Source organism: Bombina bombina, chromosome 1 (genome assembly GCF_027579735.1).
Source record: "Bombina bombina isolate aBomBom1 chromosome 1, aBomBom1.pri, whole genome shotgun sequence".
NCBI lineage: Eukaryota > Metazoa > Chordata > Amphibia > Anura > Bombinatoridae > Bombina > Bombina bombina.
Genome location: NC_069499.1, coordinates 3,387,707 through 3,405,335, shown reverse-complemented (window position 1 = coordinate 3,405,335; position 17,629 = coordinate 3,387,707). Strand labels below are relative to the sequence as shown.

The 17,629-nt window shown below is 34.9% G+C and overlaps 1 protein-coding gene across 1 annotated transcript in view; it reads right to left on the bottom strand.

Annotated features, from left to right (window-relative positions):
* The window catches only part of FAM161B (FAM161 centrosomal protein B), a 377,946-nt gene that overhangs the window by 162,834 nt on the left and 197,483 nt on the right, over nucleotides 1-17,629 (bottom strand). The window contains exon 6 of the mRNA XM_053697065.1: nucleotides 13,805-13,904. Within this exon, the coding sequence (XP_053553040.1) occupies nucleotides 13,805-13,904 (100 nt within the window). The remainder of the gene's footprint in view (nucleotides 1-13,804; nucleotides 13,905-17,629) is intronic.

The following is a 17,629-nucleotide window of genomic DNA, read 5'->3' as shown; positions in this document are numbered from 1 at the left end:
AGCTGTGGACTCTTCCCATATTAAGACGGAAATTAACACTTTATAGAACATCTATGCAACAAATCACACACATTTAAAAATAAAACTAGAGACTTAGAGGCCTATTTATTAAAGGTCTGTCAGACCTGGTCCGACAGACCTCGCTGAATGCGGAGAGCAATACGCTCTCCGTATTCAGCATTTCACCAGCAGCTCTTGTGAGCTGCTGGTGCAACGCCGCCTCCTGCAGATTCGCGGCCAATCGACCACCAGCAGGGGGGTGTCAATCAACCCGATCGTACTCGATCGGGTTGAATTGTAGCGATGTCTGTCCGCCTGCTCTGACCAGGCGGACCGGGTTATGGAGCAGCGGTTTTCAGACCGCTGCTCCATAACTTGCATTTCTGGTGAGTCTAAAGACTCGCCAGAAACACGGGCCCTCAAGCTCCATCCGGAGCTTGATAAATGGGCCTCTTAGATTATGGTAGGTAAATCTCGACCACCATAATATAAATTCAATGTTAAGCCTCAAGTTCTCTAAATTAAAATACTTGGGCTACTGGGGTTCCACGGGGCAAGGACTCAAATAGAAGAGACACTTATACAGTGTGCAAAACAGACAATCCCTGTGCGCTCAAAGGCTACAAGTAGCAGCACATTCAACGTCAATCTATAATGTAACAAAATGTTCGCTATAGCGGCTACAAGGTATCAATATGTATGGACAGCACTTGTGTGGTAGACAAACACCCCGTGGACCCCGCCCACTGATGCGTTTCATCACTAATACGTGACTTCGTCAGGGCATAGGGGCGGACCAGCCGAGTCATCTCTTCATTTAGCAATCCGTTGCTATGGTAATTTATATTTTGTTTGGGCGGAAGTGTTTAACCACCTGGTGTATGTGTTAATACTGTGTTAAGTATCAGGCAGTGTTTTGCTATACGTATGTGCCTCAATATGATGTAGACAAAAAAGCTTGACACCATACAGTCCCTTAGGAAGAGCTTAACTTATGGTATGCACTAATCCTGTTAGGCATATTTTTTTGTCATATATCGCTCTTATATGGTATCTTATTTATCACTTGAGCAGTGTGACTTACAGTTTATCATACTCTCCTCATATACGCAGGGATCTTTAATTTTCAAATGGAGGCTGTTATGGACACACACTACTATTCATTATGTACAGAGGATGACTGGGACTTAGATAATATTGAATTGGAAGACCTCTCTAAAGTCTGCATTAAAAAAGCTAAACTTGGGGATTTGTTTGCCATGCTGGAGGATTACAAATTAAAAGAATTAAGACTGCGTATGGATAACTGGACATTGACCAGATATATCAATAAAGGGATGATACCGCGCGGTCTTAGACTGCAAAAGTTCCCTACATTTGAAACGGACAATCAGGAATTTATTATGGAATGGAATGACATCTTAGTGTTCCATTAGATTAATGGGACTTTTGATTAAACATAAATCTGCTCAATTGCAGAAGTTAAAGGATGAGATCTGTACTTTGCAAAATGAAATGTATAAATACAAGGATGATGGAAAATATGCAAAATTTGATACCATACTCCATGAGACTATAGAAGCCACTAAACAGAATATTATGAACACTAAATATGTTAAGTACCTAAGGGATAGTAAGGACTATGGAAATAAAACTGTTTATATATGGCGCAGAAAGTTTAGGAGAGTTATGCGTACTGCACAGAATAGTGTTAACAAAACATTACCTTCTGATAACAAGACAAATCAGACTAAGAATGAAGCTATTGACTCAGGAAAATCACATCACAAAAGAAATAGGCGAGCTAGAAAGAAAGTTAGTTTTGCCATGGATAGGCAGGAATATACTGATGAGGAGGGTTCTGCTTCAGGTACTGATTTCTCTGTCTCAGATGGTAGTTCAGCTTCAGACTGGGAAACCAGATCAGAAGAATCTGATGTTAGAGAGCAGGAAACATTAACTAACACAGAAACACCCATTGCAAGTGCAAGTACAAGCTCAGAGAGTGTTCAAGTAAATTCTACAGAACAAAGTACTAGACCTAAAGATAAAGGACAGGCTGAGGGTTTTCAAGGGGGCCCCAAGACCATAAAAAGGAGGGGGTCCACAAACAATTCTGAAAGATCAAAGAAATATGGAGAAAAAACAGGAAAGATAACCCTTGAGGGAAAACAAACACAATCGCAAGTATGTCTAAATACAGTAATAAACATATCCACATATTGTCTGAGTGAGACCGAAGAGAGAGTTCTAAGCTATGGGCTTAATTTTTGCCCGTCCAAAGATTTCGGTCTCTTTCAGACTATTTTGGATATAAACAAATTTGTAAGGTCATTAACTTTAAAAAAACATTTTCATAAAGAGACTGAGAATAGAGAAATTAATGAAAGTCCTGTTAACACCACAGCTAGTAATGCAATCAGCACTATGAGTTTCCAAGATGTTTGTGCATACAAAGATCTAGAACAACTGTTAATGGAAGGGGAAAGCTACATAGAAGATGAGAACCAAGTAAATAAAAATAAAAATGATGGCTATAAAATGTAGATCCAGTTTTTACCCCTTACAATCTAGGGGTAAACAACTGGAGCTATTTCAGAAGAGAGTGGTTGAGGATCTGACCACACTTAATGAATCTTAGACACGTACCGTCAATAATCTAACTAAAAAGGAAAGAGATGCCCTAAGAACCCTTGAGCAAAATGAAAACATTGTTATCAAGAGAGTCAATAAGGGCAGCAGTGTAGTTGTCTGTGATAAGACATGGTATATAGGAGAAGCAAAGAGGCAATTGGAAGACACTAATGTCTATAAGAAAGTCTCCTCTAATCCACGTTTTGACTTTCAGAGACAACTACCTAAACTTCTTAATGAAGGCAGGAGATATGGTTTTATTGATAACTCAACATTTGACTTTGTATGTGGAACACCCGAGAACAGCTGTGTTTTATCATCTACCTAAGACACATAAAGGATTAAATGATATAAAGGGAAGACCGATTGTGTCCGGCAATGGTTCCCTATTGGAACACCTATCTGAATGGGTGGATGATATACTACAGCCCTATGTTCTTGGATTAAGTAGCTATACAAGAGATACTACTCATGTCCTAAACATTTTTGGAGAGCATAGATGGAATAAGAAATATAGTTGGTTGACGATAGACGCCATCTCATTATATTCATCTATTCCACATACCACAGGCCTGCGGGCTGTACAGTATTACCTGGATAGGGACACCAAAATGAATGATGACTTTAAACTATATGTACTGAAGGTAATAGAATTTCTTCTTCAGCCCAATAGTTTTATCTTTGAAAATGATCATTATGTGCAACAACAAGGGACTGCTATGGGGGCACGTTTTGCGCCCTCATATGCAAACCTGGTAATGGGATGGTTTGAGGAAACATATATTTACAGTGATAATAACCCCTTTAATAAGCATATAATTCAATATAAAAGATTCATTGATGATCTTATACTGATATGGGAAGGTAATGAGAATGAAGCAGATAGGTTTGTGAACTACCTTAATACTAACCTTATGGGTTTGAAATTCACTAAAGAGTGGCATAGAGAAAAAATTAACTTTTTGGATATTGTATTAAGGGGAGAAACTGTCAACAGCTGTGTAAATTCCACCCTGTATTGAAAACCCATTGCAGGTAATGCTTTATTATACGCCACCAGTAGCCACCCTAGACACGTATTTAAGGGCATCATTAAAGGTCAGATGATGCGAGTAAAAAGAAATTGCTCAAGGGAAACAGATTATTTAAAGGAAAGTGAAAATCTAGTTGAGCGTCTGACAGAAAGAGGCTATCATAAAAATGAAGTTTGAGAATCAAAAAAAGAGGTTGATAACTATTAAGAGAGAGGATTTATTACAATCCAAAAAAGTAAAGAATGTAGACACCAGACCCATATTTATCACTAAATATTCTAATCAATATAATGATATCTGTAGTATCGTAAACAAATATCTTCCCATCTTATATGGAGATGAAATATTGAAAGATATTATAAGTGATGGTTGCAAGTTTGTTTATTCTAAGAATAGTACACTGGCTAATGTGCTATCACCCAGTATGCTTAGAACTAAAAGAAGCAGAGATAATAGCTCATGGCTGAAACATAGTGGTAGTTTTAAATGCAGCAGTAGTCGCTGTAAAGCCTGTGAGTATCACAATGTAACCAATACCTTTACATCACATGTAACAGGAGAGACCTTTAATGTACAGGGATGCGTTAACTGCAGCTCATGCTTTGTAATTTATCTAGCTGAATGCAAACTTTGCAAAGGTCAATACGTGGGTCTCACGACACGTGATGTGAGAACACGTATAATAGAGCATTTGGGTGATATTAGAAATAAAGTAATATGCTCAGAATTGAGTAGACACTTTATTTTTGAGCATAACCAATCTGTCAAATCCTTTAGCTGGAATATTATAGAAGCTGTTAAAACCCCAAATAGAGGTGGAGATAGATCCCAAGTTTTGGGCAGGCAAGATGTCTATTGGATATTTAAATTGAAAACACAGGTCCCTATGGGGTATAACTCTGAATATGACCTTGTAAACTTTTGGGAATAATAAAGTTACCAAAAGCTATACATAGATATCCATTTAGATATATGTACTGTAGTATCTATCATATCCTTGATTATAAGTTTTAGGATTTGTTTGTAAGAACTAAATAAGTATTGTTCTTCTCTATTTGTCAAAGAGAAAACATTGTTTAAAATGAAACATATGCAGATTTCTTACACCAAACTTTGGGTCTTTGTGCATTGTATATTTGATAAAGAGAGAACACTGTTTAAAATGAACCATATGCAGACATCTTTCACCAAATATTGGGTCTTTATGCATTGTATGTATATGTGTAAAAAATATGTTTATCTGTACAGCTACATATATGAATGTTTTTTCATAATCTATCTCTATATTTTAGTTCTAGGTAATGGACTGCTTTGAGCTATGTAGAAGTTAAGGTTTCTCTAAATTATCTCTGGATTTGAATTATATATCCCCCAATGCGCATAGTAATCTTCTGTCATATTAGCCTTATTTACATTACAATTGTCAGCATGTAAGTGGTTAAGTCTAACAGGTAGAATTAATTAACTAATTAACTATAGATCTATATAACAGCAGACATTGTGGTTATAGGATATGTTCTATGAATACGGCAACAGCTAGCCGAAACGCGTTAGACCTCTCTCTACACACTTTTAATTGATTTTTTTATTCTACGTTGTTTTAATTGTTCAATAAAGTAATCTCTTTTTTTTAGCATACCATTTTGGGACCGCTTCCTTTTTTTTTCTTTTCTATATTGCATCTTTAATTTTCCTTATCCTTCAAAATGGAAGTGAATTTATTGTGTATATGTCGTTCATCAGTACAGAAGTCTAGAGGAATTGTTAACTGGCACTACACACGTATGCTAAGTAAGGAAAAAGAATCTGTGAAACAGATTCTGGTGCTGTCCCTTTAAATTTGTATAAACAGAGGAGAGACAGAAAAGACAGGGGCTTAAATAGCACTCATCCTTACTAGATAATGGTGAAAATAGATATAAAAATTATATACTTTAATATTAAATGTTAAAATAGGGTAGAACACCCCTAAAAAATACTAAACCCACTACCATAGAAACAAAAAGCAAAAACTAACACCAAACCGACAGTCACTTTTCTGTTTCCTGGCCGATAACAGGAAACGTCGGCATCAGGTGGCTAAAGTGACTGTACAGTATTGGGGTAAAGTAATTAAAACAAACGCGTTTCGGCTAATACATAGCTTTTCTCAATGCTATACTTTACAGTGTCAAATTGTTTAAGCCGAAGCTCAAGCGTGTATGGCCTTTTATACCGGTCTACAGTTTTACAAACAGCCAATCCAGAGTGTCTAGAGAGAAACGCCTACACATTATCCAATCGTAGTGTGAAACTAGAGACGCCCTCCGTTATGACTGCTATGTGTGGCTAAGGAGTGTAACTTCCGCCATAACCTACACGCTCATTGGGTGACTAGAAAGAGCTAACACAGATGCCCGATTATATGGTACCAATATTGCAATCATATCGTCAACCCAGGGTAACATAATTTATACAGTAAAAAACGATTGATGATCTGTAAAACATCACTATGTGGCACAGCAATATCTTACCAGTGAATCTGTCACGATCGTGATAAGCATAATAATACCCTGATGCGATCGTCTTAAAAACACCAAAGCTACAACCTGATCCAAATGAACACACTATCTGTTTTCCCAGGGTACAAGAATGTTCAAATAGAAATTCAGTATATAAATCCTGTGTACCGTATATCGATGTGAGTGAGATTTGTATTATATGTGTGATTTTCATTTAGGTTTCAGGTTATTTGGCAAATGTTAAGACTATGATCTTGTTAATATAAAGCAGTATCTGTGTGCACCACTAAACTTTTTTAAATAGGAAACTGATCAGTAACCCACAATCTAAATCCTACTTTATACAGTAATGCAATAAAATGTGTACTCTCCAATACCTTCATATCCACATAAGTAAAAGAGATTTTTTTGAATCTATATAATGTCCGTGTCTTAGAAAATGTATGATGTCACTATAAACCCCAGATAGACAAGAAAAACTGTGGTGGTCCAAAGATATTAATTATTAGAACAACACTAAAACCTGAATTGTTAGAAAAAGATTATTGAGGGACTAATGATATATACAGTATACCATTAGATATTATTGGGCCTCCAATTAATATTCAAACAACCTCAGACCATAATCAATTCATAATTTCTTGTTCTAACGTGGTGGTATATGTAAAGACTTAGGTCATTCAATCCATTTTAAAATATTAAATTGTGGATAACTTATGAGGATATTAAACTGATTAAATTCACATTTAAATTGTACTGTATATATATATATAGGAATGTTCAGATATATATAGGTTATGATCATAACTTCCGTAATTTTAAGTATGTATGGTGTATTACAGCTGACTTATGCATTATATAATGCCATTATGGATCGTGTCAGAAGGATATTAGCATAACCATAATGGACTTGGTTGCCATAGTTTAAAAGGAGCATAAGGTTCCCTAAGAGTCCTCCAATTAGATATACACCCAATAATTATTATACTCATTCATACCATTAGGTATGACAGTATTCAGATTGAAAACCCACTTAGTTTCCATCTGTAATAATTTATTCTCAGTACTTCCCCCTCTTATTCCAGGCTTAAGTCTTTCCAAACCCCAACATTTTAAAGCATTGGTCTTCCCATTATGGGCATGTAGAAAGTGTCTAGCAACACTTGTAATTTGTTTATGTTTATCTACATCCCTCTGGGCAGTCCTTATATTACTGAAATGTTCTGTAATACGTGTTCCCATACTCCTTGTTGTCATGCCAACATAGTATAAATTACAGCTACACGAGATACAGTAGATGACATTAGTACTCTGGCAGTTGATATGTTGTTTAATTTTATACGTATTTTCAAATCTATCCACTATTGTTTGTTTTTTAACCATATGCTGGCATACTGAGCAATGCCCACACGCGATAGAACCTTCATAAATAGGTGATTTTTTTTAGCATTTCTGTCATAATGGCTTGTTATAAGCGTATCCCTGATGTTGCTAGCTCGCCTATATGTTAATAGAGGTCTATCTAGTAGCAATGGTTTCAATAGTTCGTCTCTGGTAAGGACATGCCAATGTTGTTGTAAAATGTTGGTAATTTTATCACTTTGTGTGGAATATGTAGTGATACATCTCAGGGGAGTATTATTCTCTTTGACTTTAGGGGTTAATAACTCTCCCCTATCTTTCAGCAGTGCTCTGTTATAGGCTTTAGCCAATAATTTTCTAGAGTAACCTCTTTCAAGTAGTCTTTTTCTTAGATCATGTGCAGCTTTTTTGAAACTATCTAGAGTACTACAATTTCTACGCAGGCGTGTATATTCTCCCATTGGTAACCCTTTAATTGTGGCAGGATGATGGTAACTGCTTGCATGTAGTATATTGTTGGTAGACGTGGGTTTTCTGTATGCATTAGTTTCAATTGAGCTGCCTTTCTTATGGATAGTAAGATCTAGAAATTCTTCTTTAGATTTTTGTATGGTAGATGTCAAATATAATCCAAATGGATTATCATTAAGAATATCAATGAAATCTTTGAGGAGATTCTCTGGGCCATTCCATATAAATAGAATGTCATCTATATATCTGGACCAGTGGGAGACATATTGAGTAAGATATTTTATAGGAATGTACAATTTTTACAAAGATAACAATGTCATTCCTAGAGGTCTGAGATTGAAATTGTTTCCTTCTTTTAGTGATTATAAACCTGAATTCAAATTTAAATGGGAAAGTGCTTTAACTGAATGCTCACTCAAACTGATGGGATATTTAACTGAACACGAATTAGACAAACTTAATGAGATTAATGAGGGAATATCTAAACTATGTGATGAACTCAAACAATATGAGTCCAATGAGGAATTTCAAAAGTCATACAACAAAACTAAGGGAGAGGTTGAGAAATTTGCACGTTATATCTCTGACAGGAAAGAACGCAAAATTGACAGGGACCTTAGTGATTATTCCTCAGACACAATATATACATGGGGTCAGAACAAAACAGCTAGTCTAGATATAGACAATTCAGATAAGGAAGGAGATAGTACTGATGCAGAAGTATCCGATGGTGAAACTCTACCCAAAACTATCTTAAAAAATAGAATTGTACCTCACAAAGTGAATAATACAAATATCCCTTTAGGCTTCGAATACGAAGGGGCCGCAAGCACAAAACCCAGAACCAGGAGACAAGTCAGGTTCAATTACAAACCACAACACAAGAAGAAGTAGATAGCCCTGAACTCAATATTATCAACCTTTCAATTTAACTCTAACTATTGATCAGATATCAGTCCTAAAAAGAGGCCTGTCTTTTATACCCACACCTAAATTTAACAAATTTGAAGCTATTAAAGATATACACCTCTTTACCCGCAAAATTCTATTGAAGAAATATTTCAGTAACTCTGAATCGAATTCCTTAAATGCCAGTGATCAAGCGGCTATTAATGATTTAATTGCCCTAATAGATGAAGCCATTAGTACAAATCAAAATTTGTACCTCCTAACACCACGTCACATAATACATTAACCTTTCTCAATTTAGTATGTCAAGACATTTTAGAAATACAAGGTAATGATGGAAGTACCAATCACAACTTGACAAAGGGAGAATGTTTGGCTCTAAAACAACTGAAAAATATGAAAGGAATACAAATAAAAAGTAGTGACAAGGGAGGTAATATTGTCATTTGGCCTGATACAATGTATCGTGAGGAAGCAACACGCCAGTTAAATAATCCTTCAAATTATAAGGCACTTCTGTGTAACCCTACAGATATGTTTTTGAATAGTTATAATACACTTATTCATTCAGCTTTTACTAATGGGATTATAGATCAAAAGGAATTCAAATTTCTAGAAGTCAAAGAACCAAAAACAGCCACATTATATTTGCTGCCAAAAATACATAAGGACATACACAAGCCCCCAGGAAGGCCGATAGTGTCTGGGATCGGCTCCCTTACAGAAAAAGCAAGCAAATATGTAGATGCACGCTTAAGATACATTGTAGACTCTTTAGCATCTTACACCCGAGATACAATGCATCTACTTAACAAAATCAATGAGATCAGTATTGAGACTAACTCAGTATTGGTGTCATGCGATGTAGAATCGCTCTACACCAGTATAAAAACACACTGGGGGTGTAGAGTGGTTTCATACTATTTAAACAAAAACACCAATATGAGCGAGGAGGTCAAAGAATTTCTGCTGAATATGATAGAATTTATATTAACCCACAACTTCTTCGTATTCGATGATAAATTCTATCTGCAGATCTGTGGAACTGCCATGGGCACTTCATGTGCCCCAACATATGCGAATATATATCTGGGCTGGTGGGAGGAAACAGTAGTGTTTAATGAAAACCTAAAATATCTTACTCAATATGTCTCCCACTGGTCCAGATATATAGATGACATTCTATTTATATGGAATGGCCCAGAGAATCTCCTCAAAGATTTCATTGATATTCTTAATGATAATCCATTTGGATTATATTTGACATCTACCATATAAAAATCTAAAGTAGAATTTCTAGATCTTACTATCCATAAGAAAGGCAGCTCAATTGAAACTAATGCATACAGAAAACCCACGTCTACCAACAATATACTACATGCAAGCAGTTACCATCATCCTGCCACAATTAAAGGGTTACCAATGGGAGAATATACACGCCTGCGTAGAAATTGTAGTACTCTAGATAGTTTCAAAAAAGCTGCACATGATCTAAGAAAAAGACTACTTGAAAGAGGTTACTCTAGAAAATTATTGGCTAAAGCCTATAACAGAGCACTGCTGAAAGATAGGGGAGAGTTATTAACCCCTAAAGTCAAAGAGAATAATACTCCCCTGAGATGTATCACTACATATTCCACACAAAGTGATAAAATTACCAACATTTTACAACAACATTGGCATGTCCTTACCAGAGACGAACTATTGAAACCATTGCTACCAGATAGACCTCTATTAACATATAGGCGAGCTAGCAACATCAGGGATACGCTTATAACAAGCCATTATGACAGAAATGCTAAAAAATCACCTATTTATGAAGGTTCTATCGCGTGTGGGCATTGCTCAGTATGCCAGCATATGGTTAAAAAACAAACAATAGTGGATAGATTTGAAAATACGTATAAAATTAAACAACATATCAACTGCCAGAGTACTAATGTCATCTACTGTATCTCGTGTAGCTGTAATTTATACTATGTTGGCATGACAACAAGGAGTATGGGAACACGTATTACAGAACATCTCAGTAATATAAGGACTGCCCAGAGGGATGTAGATAAACATAAACAAATTACAAGTGTTGCTAGACACTTTCTACATGCCCATAATGGGAAGACCAATGCTTTAAAATGTTGGGGTTTGGAAAGACTTAAGCCTGGAATAAGAGGGGGAAGTACTGAGAATAAATTATTACAGATGGAAACTAAGTGGGTTTTCAATCTGAATACTGTCATACCTAATGGTATGAATGAGTATAATAATTATTGGGTGTATATTTAATTGGAGGACTCTTAGGGAACCTTATGCTCCTTTTAAACTATGGCAACCAAGTCCATTATGGTTATGCTAATGTCCTTCTGACACGATCCATAATGGCATTATATAATGCATATGTCAGCTGTAATACACCATACATACTTAAAATTACGGAACTTATGATCATAACCTATATATATCTGAACATTCCTATATATATATATATATATATATATATATATATACAGTACAATTTAAATGTGAATTTAATCAGTTTAATATCCTCATAAGTTATCCACAATTTAATATTTTAAAATGGATTGAATGACCTAAGTCTTTACATATACCACCACGTTAGAACAAGAAATTATGAATTGATTATGGTCTGAGGTTGTTTGAATATTAATTGGAGGCCCAATAATATCTAATGGTATACTGTATATATCATTAGTCCCTCAATAATCTTTTTCTAACAATTCAGGTTTTAGTGTTGTTCTAATAATTAATATCTTTGGACCACCACAGTTTTTCTTGTCTATCTGGGGTTTATAGTGACATCATACATTTTCTAAGACACGGACATTATATAGATTCAAAAAAATCTCTTTTACTTATGTGGATATGAAGGTATTGGAGAGTACACATTTTATTGCATTACTGTATAAAGTAGGATTTAGATTGTGGGTTACTGATCAGTTTCCTATTTAAAAAAGTTTAGTGGTGCACACAGATACTGCTTTATATTAACAAGATCATAGTCTTAACATTTGCCAAATAACCTGAAACCTAAATGAAAATCACACATATAATACAAATCTCACTCACATCGATATACGGTACACAGGATTTATATACTGAATTTCTATTTGAACATTCTTGTACCCTGGGAAAACAGATAGTGTGTTCATTTGGATCAGGTTGTAGCTTTGGTGTTTTTAAGACGATCGCATCAGGGTATTATTATGCTTATCACGATCGTGACGGATTCACTGGTAAGATATTGCTGTGCCACATAGTGATGTTTTACAGATCATCGATCGTTTTTTACTGTATAAATTATGTTACCCTGGGTTGACGATATGATTGCAATATTGGTACCATATAATCGGGCATCTGTGTTAGCTCTTTCTAGTCACCCAATGAGCGTGTAGGTTATGGCGGAAGTTACACTCCTTAGGCACACATAGCAGTCATAACGGAGGGCGTCTCTAGTTTCACACTACGATTGGATAATGTGTAGGCGTTTCTCTCTAGACACTCTGGATTGGCTGTTTGTAAAACTGTAGACCGGTATAAAAGGCCATACACGCTTGAGCTTCGGCTTAAACAATTTGACACTGTAAAGTATAGCATTGAGAAAGGCTATGTATTAGCCGAAACGCGTTTGTTTTAATTACTTTACCCCAATACTGTACAGTCACTTTAGCCACCTGATGCCGACGTTTCCTGTTATCGGCCAGGAAACAGAAAAGTGACTGTCGGTTTGGTGTTAGTTTTTGCTTTTTGTTTCTATGGTAGTGGGTTTAGTATTTTTTAGGGGTGTTCTACCCTATTTTAACATTTAATATTAAAGTATATAATTTTTATATCTATTTTCACCATTATCTAGTAAGGATGAGTGCTATTTAAGCCCCTGTCTTTTCTGTCTCTCCTCTGTTTATGTTCATCAGTACAGGCCCTGTAGCTATATCAAGTCATTTTTCACACTTGCTAGTGAAAGTGTTACCAGGGTGTCCTTACTTCAAAAACCATACTTGTTTTGGAGGATTGGTGCTATTATATACTCAAAGGTATATGTTGGTAAAGCAGTGATAACTTCACATTATATGTACATTCTCAGTGACCAGGTTATGGTATTATGTGTCATAGCTTGTTCTACATTTTATAATACTCGTGTCATTATTGGAAGCACTTACCTGATCTAATTCTGGTTTTATTCATTTTGGGAAGCATGCCTGCTATTGATTTTAGAGGAAGCACTTATAGGAAATCACTTCATTTAGCCCTTTGGGCGATGCTGATTGCAGTTTGTGTATCCATCTACACTCTTTTTGCAGAAGGAGTTTATTAAAGTCACCCTTTCTACCTCTCAACTGTAGTTTTTCAATGGCGAAAAACTGGGTCCAGTGGCAAAGACCAGATCATAGATAGGTGACACCAACTCAGGATATTGACCAGGATCGACCCCGACGTAGCCAATCAGTGACCTTTGTGGCAAGCTGGTAAACTAGAATCACCAGCCATGGTACGTCTGTGCACCCTTCTGCCCTGTTCTCAGTCCTCTGAGGGGAATGATGGGCCTCACAGCATTCTGAGTAGCCCTTTCAGTAGAATATTAGCAACAATGCACCAATTCACCTGTTCTTCAGAGAAGGCAGAAATTAAGACTTAGAGGAATCAGGAAGTGGGAGGGATTAAAGCTCTTGATGTTTGGGTCATTTTTGCATGCCTCCTGATGATGGAAGTTTAATCCCAACTGTTATGGCTAGTGGACTCATCATCGCCTTATGAAAGAAATTATGATTTATTTCCACTGGTCTAGGTCATTATTTTATCTCTCTTATGCGGTCTCAGACACGGACAAACAGAGTGTTATAGCAGGTCAGCTTATATGGCCACTAGAAGTGAATTTACCTTTGCAACTTGTTCAAATAAGTATGGTCGCTCCCTCACTCTTCTGTTTATTTGCTCCAGCTCTTCCATGAACTCATTAACTCTCTGAAGTTCTGCCTGTCTAAAGGAGAATAAAAAACAAAATTTATGCTTACCTGATAAATGTATTTATTTCCGGGCATGGAGAGTCCTTCCAATTACTGGTGGGATATTCAACTCCTGGTCAGCAGGAGGAGGCAAAGCTGTTAAGTGTAACTTCCCTTACCCATAATCCCCAGTCATTCAGCAAAGGAAAATTGAAAAATAGAAAAAAAACACATGGATATAGAAGTGCCTGAGCTTTACTGAATTATAATTTAAAAAGAGGGCGGGGCCGTGTTGCCGCCTAGCAAATATGTTCCAGAGAAGCTACATTAGATGAGAAGACAGCCCTAGTGGAATGAGCCGTAATTCTCTCAGGAGACTGCTGTCCAGCTGTCTCATAAACTAATCGAATAGAGGGAAAGGGTAGTAGAAGTGGCCTTCTGACCCTTACGCTTTCAAGAGAAAATCACAAACAAGGCAGAAGATTGCCAAAAATCTTTAGTTGCTTGAAGGTAAAAAGTAAATTTATGCTTACCTGATAAATTGATTTCTTCTATGATACGACGAGTCCACAGATTCATCCTTTACTTGTGGGATATTATCCTCCTGCTAACAGGAAGTGGCAAAGAGCACCACAGCAGAGCTGTCTATATAGCTCCTCCCTTGACTCCACCTCCAGTCATTCGACCGAAGGTACAGGAAGAAAAAGGAGAAACTAAAAGGTGCAGAGGTGACTGAAGTTTTAAATCAAAAAAATATAATCTGTCTTAAATTGACAGGGCGGGCCGTGGACTTGTCGTATCATAGAAGAAATCAATTTATCAGGTAAGCATAAATTTACTTTTCTTCTATAAGATACGACGAGTCCACGGATTCATCCTTTACTTGTGGGATACAATACCAAAGCTACAGGACACGGATGAACGGGAGGGACAAGACAGATGCCTAAACAGAAGGCACCACTGCTTGAAGAACTTTTCTCCCAAAAATAGCCTCCGAAGAAGCAAAAGTATCAAATTTGTAAAATTTGGAAAAGGTATGAAGTGAAGACCAAGTCGCAGCCTGTCAGAGTATATATATATTATGATGAATATTACATATGTATACATATATATGTATATAATGTATACACTGTATATGTTAGATGAGACCTCAGGATTAATTGAACATGAGTTTGTTGAACACAGCTTCTAATCCACTGTGGTCCCAACCCCCTACCAGATGGGTTAGCTGGGTGAATACACGTTTATCAGGATTGAAAATCAGCATAGCTTTTGAAGCACAACCTCCTGTGGTGTAAAATACACAAACATTTTTTTTTCTAAAGGAACTAACTCAGTGACCCTATTCATTTGACTATATATGCAGAGTTTTATAACTCCAAGACATTTGGTGATGAGAGAAAAATGTGCTTGGGAGCCCTCTGGAATTTGTCACCTAAACCTTTGTAGATTCAAAAGTAAGACATATGTTACAGATATACGGCTGGGGGGAAGGTGACACAAATAGAATTAAATACATTTTGCAAAGGGAACAATGCATAATCTGCTGGATTTTATATAATTTCAGATCTACATAGAAATGAATGTGCATATATATGTGTATATATATATATATATATATATATATATATATATGTTTTGAAAACATAAAAGGTCTTACTTAGCCTCTGTGTTTTTAAGAATATTTGTGGACCTAAAAGTAAATGATTAATAATACTTAATTTTATTTCATACAGACCATAGACATATGAATGCTTAAATCATTTCTAACAATTGTTTCCATTTCTATTGCAGGCATCAATTCATATATGCAGAAATTGTCGGAGATATAGAACATATTATATTACATGAAAACATATATATCAGAATGTATAAATGCCATTAATTTCAGAATAATTGGCAGTATAAATTATTATAATATAATATAATGATGTTAAGGGCATACTGTGTTTCATGTCAAATTGATCAAAATAAATAATATGATATAATACAGTACATATAAACATATAACTTATTAATGTAGGAAATTATGGCATTTATTACACATTTTAAAGAAATATTTTCTTTCAATGTGGGGTAGTAAATGTATGGTTGTGTTTGTCATGCTACATGTATTGCTATGTCTGTTTTTAATACTGCCACCCGATGGACAAGGTACGGTGTTGCGACACAGGTATTACAGCCAGGGGATGATTGGTTGTTGCAGGGATGCATCTCCTTGGCAACGCACACTCACAATGTGAACCAATAGCAGGGACAAGGTTTCGAAGGGCCACCCATATTTCACACCAATGATTACACTATAAAGTTGTATGCAGGAAAAGGTGGAGGACTGGCTGCTGAGTTTGGAACTGACTGAACTGTTGCGGGGGAGACAGTCAAACTATAAAACAAAGTGGGCCATACTTCTCCTGATCCATTGCAATTACACTTATTTTATATGAGGTGGGACAAGTCTTGAAGCTGAATATAATTTTGGTAATGTATTAATAGATTACTATAGCAATTAAATTTAAGAGCACTCAGTATTTTAACTGTGATCATAATCTGATATAAGGCTAAGTTTGTATCTTGCATGCTAAATAATTCATCTGTGTAAAATATAGGATATATGTATAGTTATCTTAGAATTGGTCTTAATTATTAGCAATTAAGAATTGTTCCAATCTAAATAAATAGATATTTAAATAACTGTTCATATTAAGAATATATGTACTTTTGTATCCAAGTAAGAATTGTATTAGAATCAAATTTTAGCTAAATAACTGAATATACAAATATTGACCTATTGTTTGATTTAAACACTGTTTAGAATCGTGCCAGTCTGAATGTTTAGTGGTTTATAATTAGCCTCATTGTGTTAACTGAATGAAATTCAATTGTGAGTAAGGCTGATTTTTAGAGATAAATTTGCATGAGCTTGCATAGCATATTTTAAATAGTTTTTGTTTTAACGCATATAATATTGACTCATATTCTAATTATTACAATTATTTATGTATCAACATGTTCATAGTTATTTACTAATAATAAAGAATTCAGATATTTAGATTAATTTTATTGTCTTAGCAAATGTATGTTTGATTGCAGGTTTAGTTTAAAGAAAGAGATTGTTAAATATATTCCCTGCCATATACTCACACATTGTTTAGAGAATACTGCTAAGATTTTCATAAATATACTGACATATTGTATGGAGGCATTGCGCGAGATATTATAAATAATTATCATATTGATATAGTGTATTTGTGGTAAATAGAAATTATTATAGAAGAATTTTTTTTTCATATTTCGAATTGATATTTTGAAAATAAAGGTTTTTTTTTTTTAAATTGAAATATAGATTTTCGTGTTCAAAATTAATATTAATATTTTGAAATATTATTAAAAATTAATTTTTTGAAAAATTAATAAAAATATTAATTTTTCATATTAAAAATTTTTTAATCAAAAATATAAATTTTTCATATTTCAAAATTCATAAAAATATTAATTTTTCATATTTCAAAATTAATCAAAAATATAAATTTTTCATATTTCAAAATTCATAAAAATATTAATTTTTCATATTTCAAAATTAATCAAAAATATAAATTTTTCATATTTCAAAATTCATAAAAATATTAATTTTTCATATTTCAAAATTAATCAAAAATATAAATTTTTCATATTTCAAGATTCATAAAAATATTGATTTTTCATATTTCAAGATTAATAAAAATATTAATTTTGTCATATTTCAAAATTGATATTGATATTT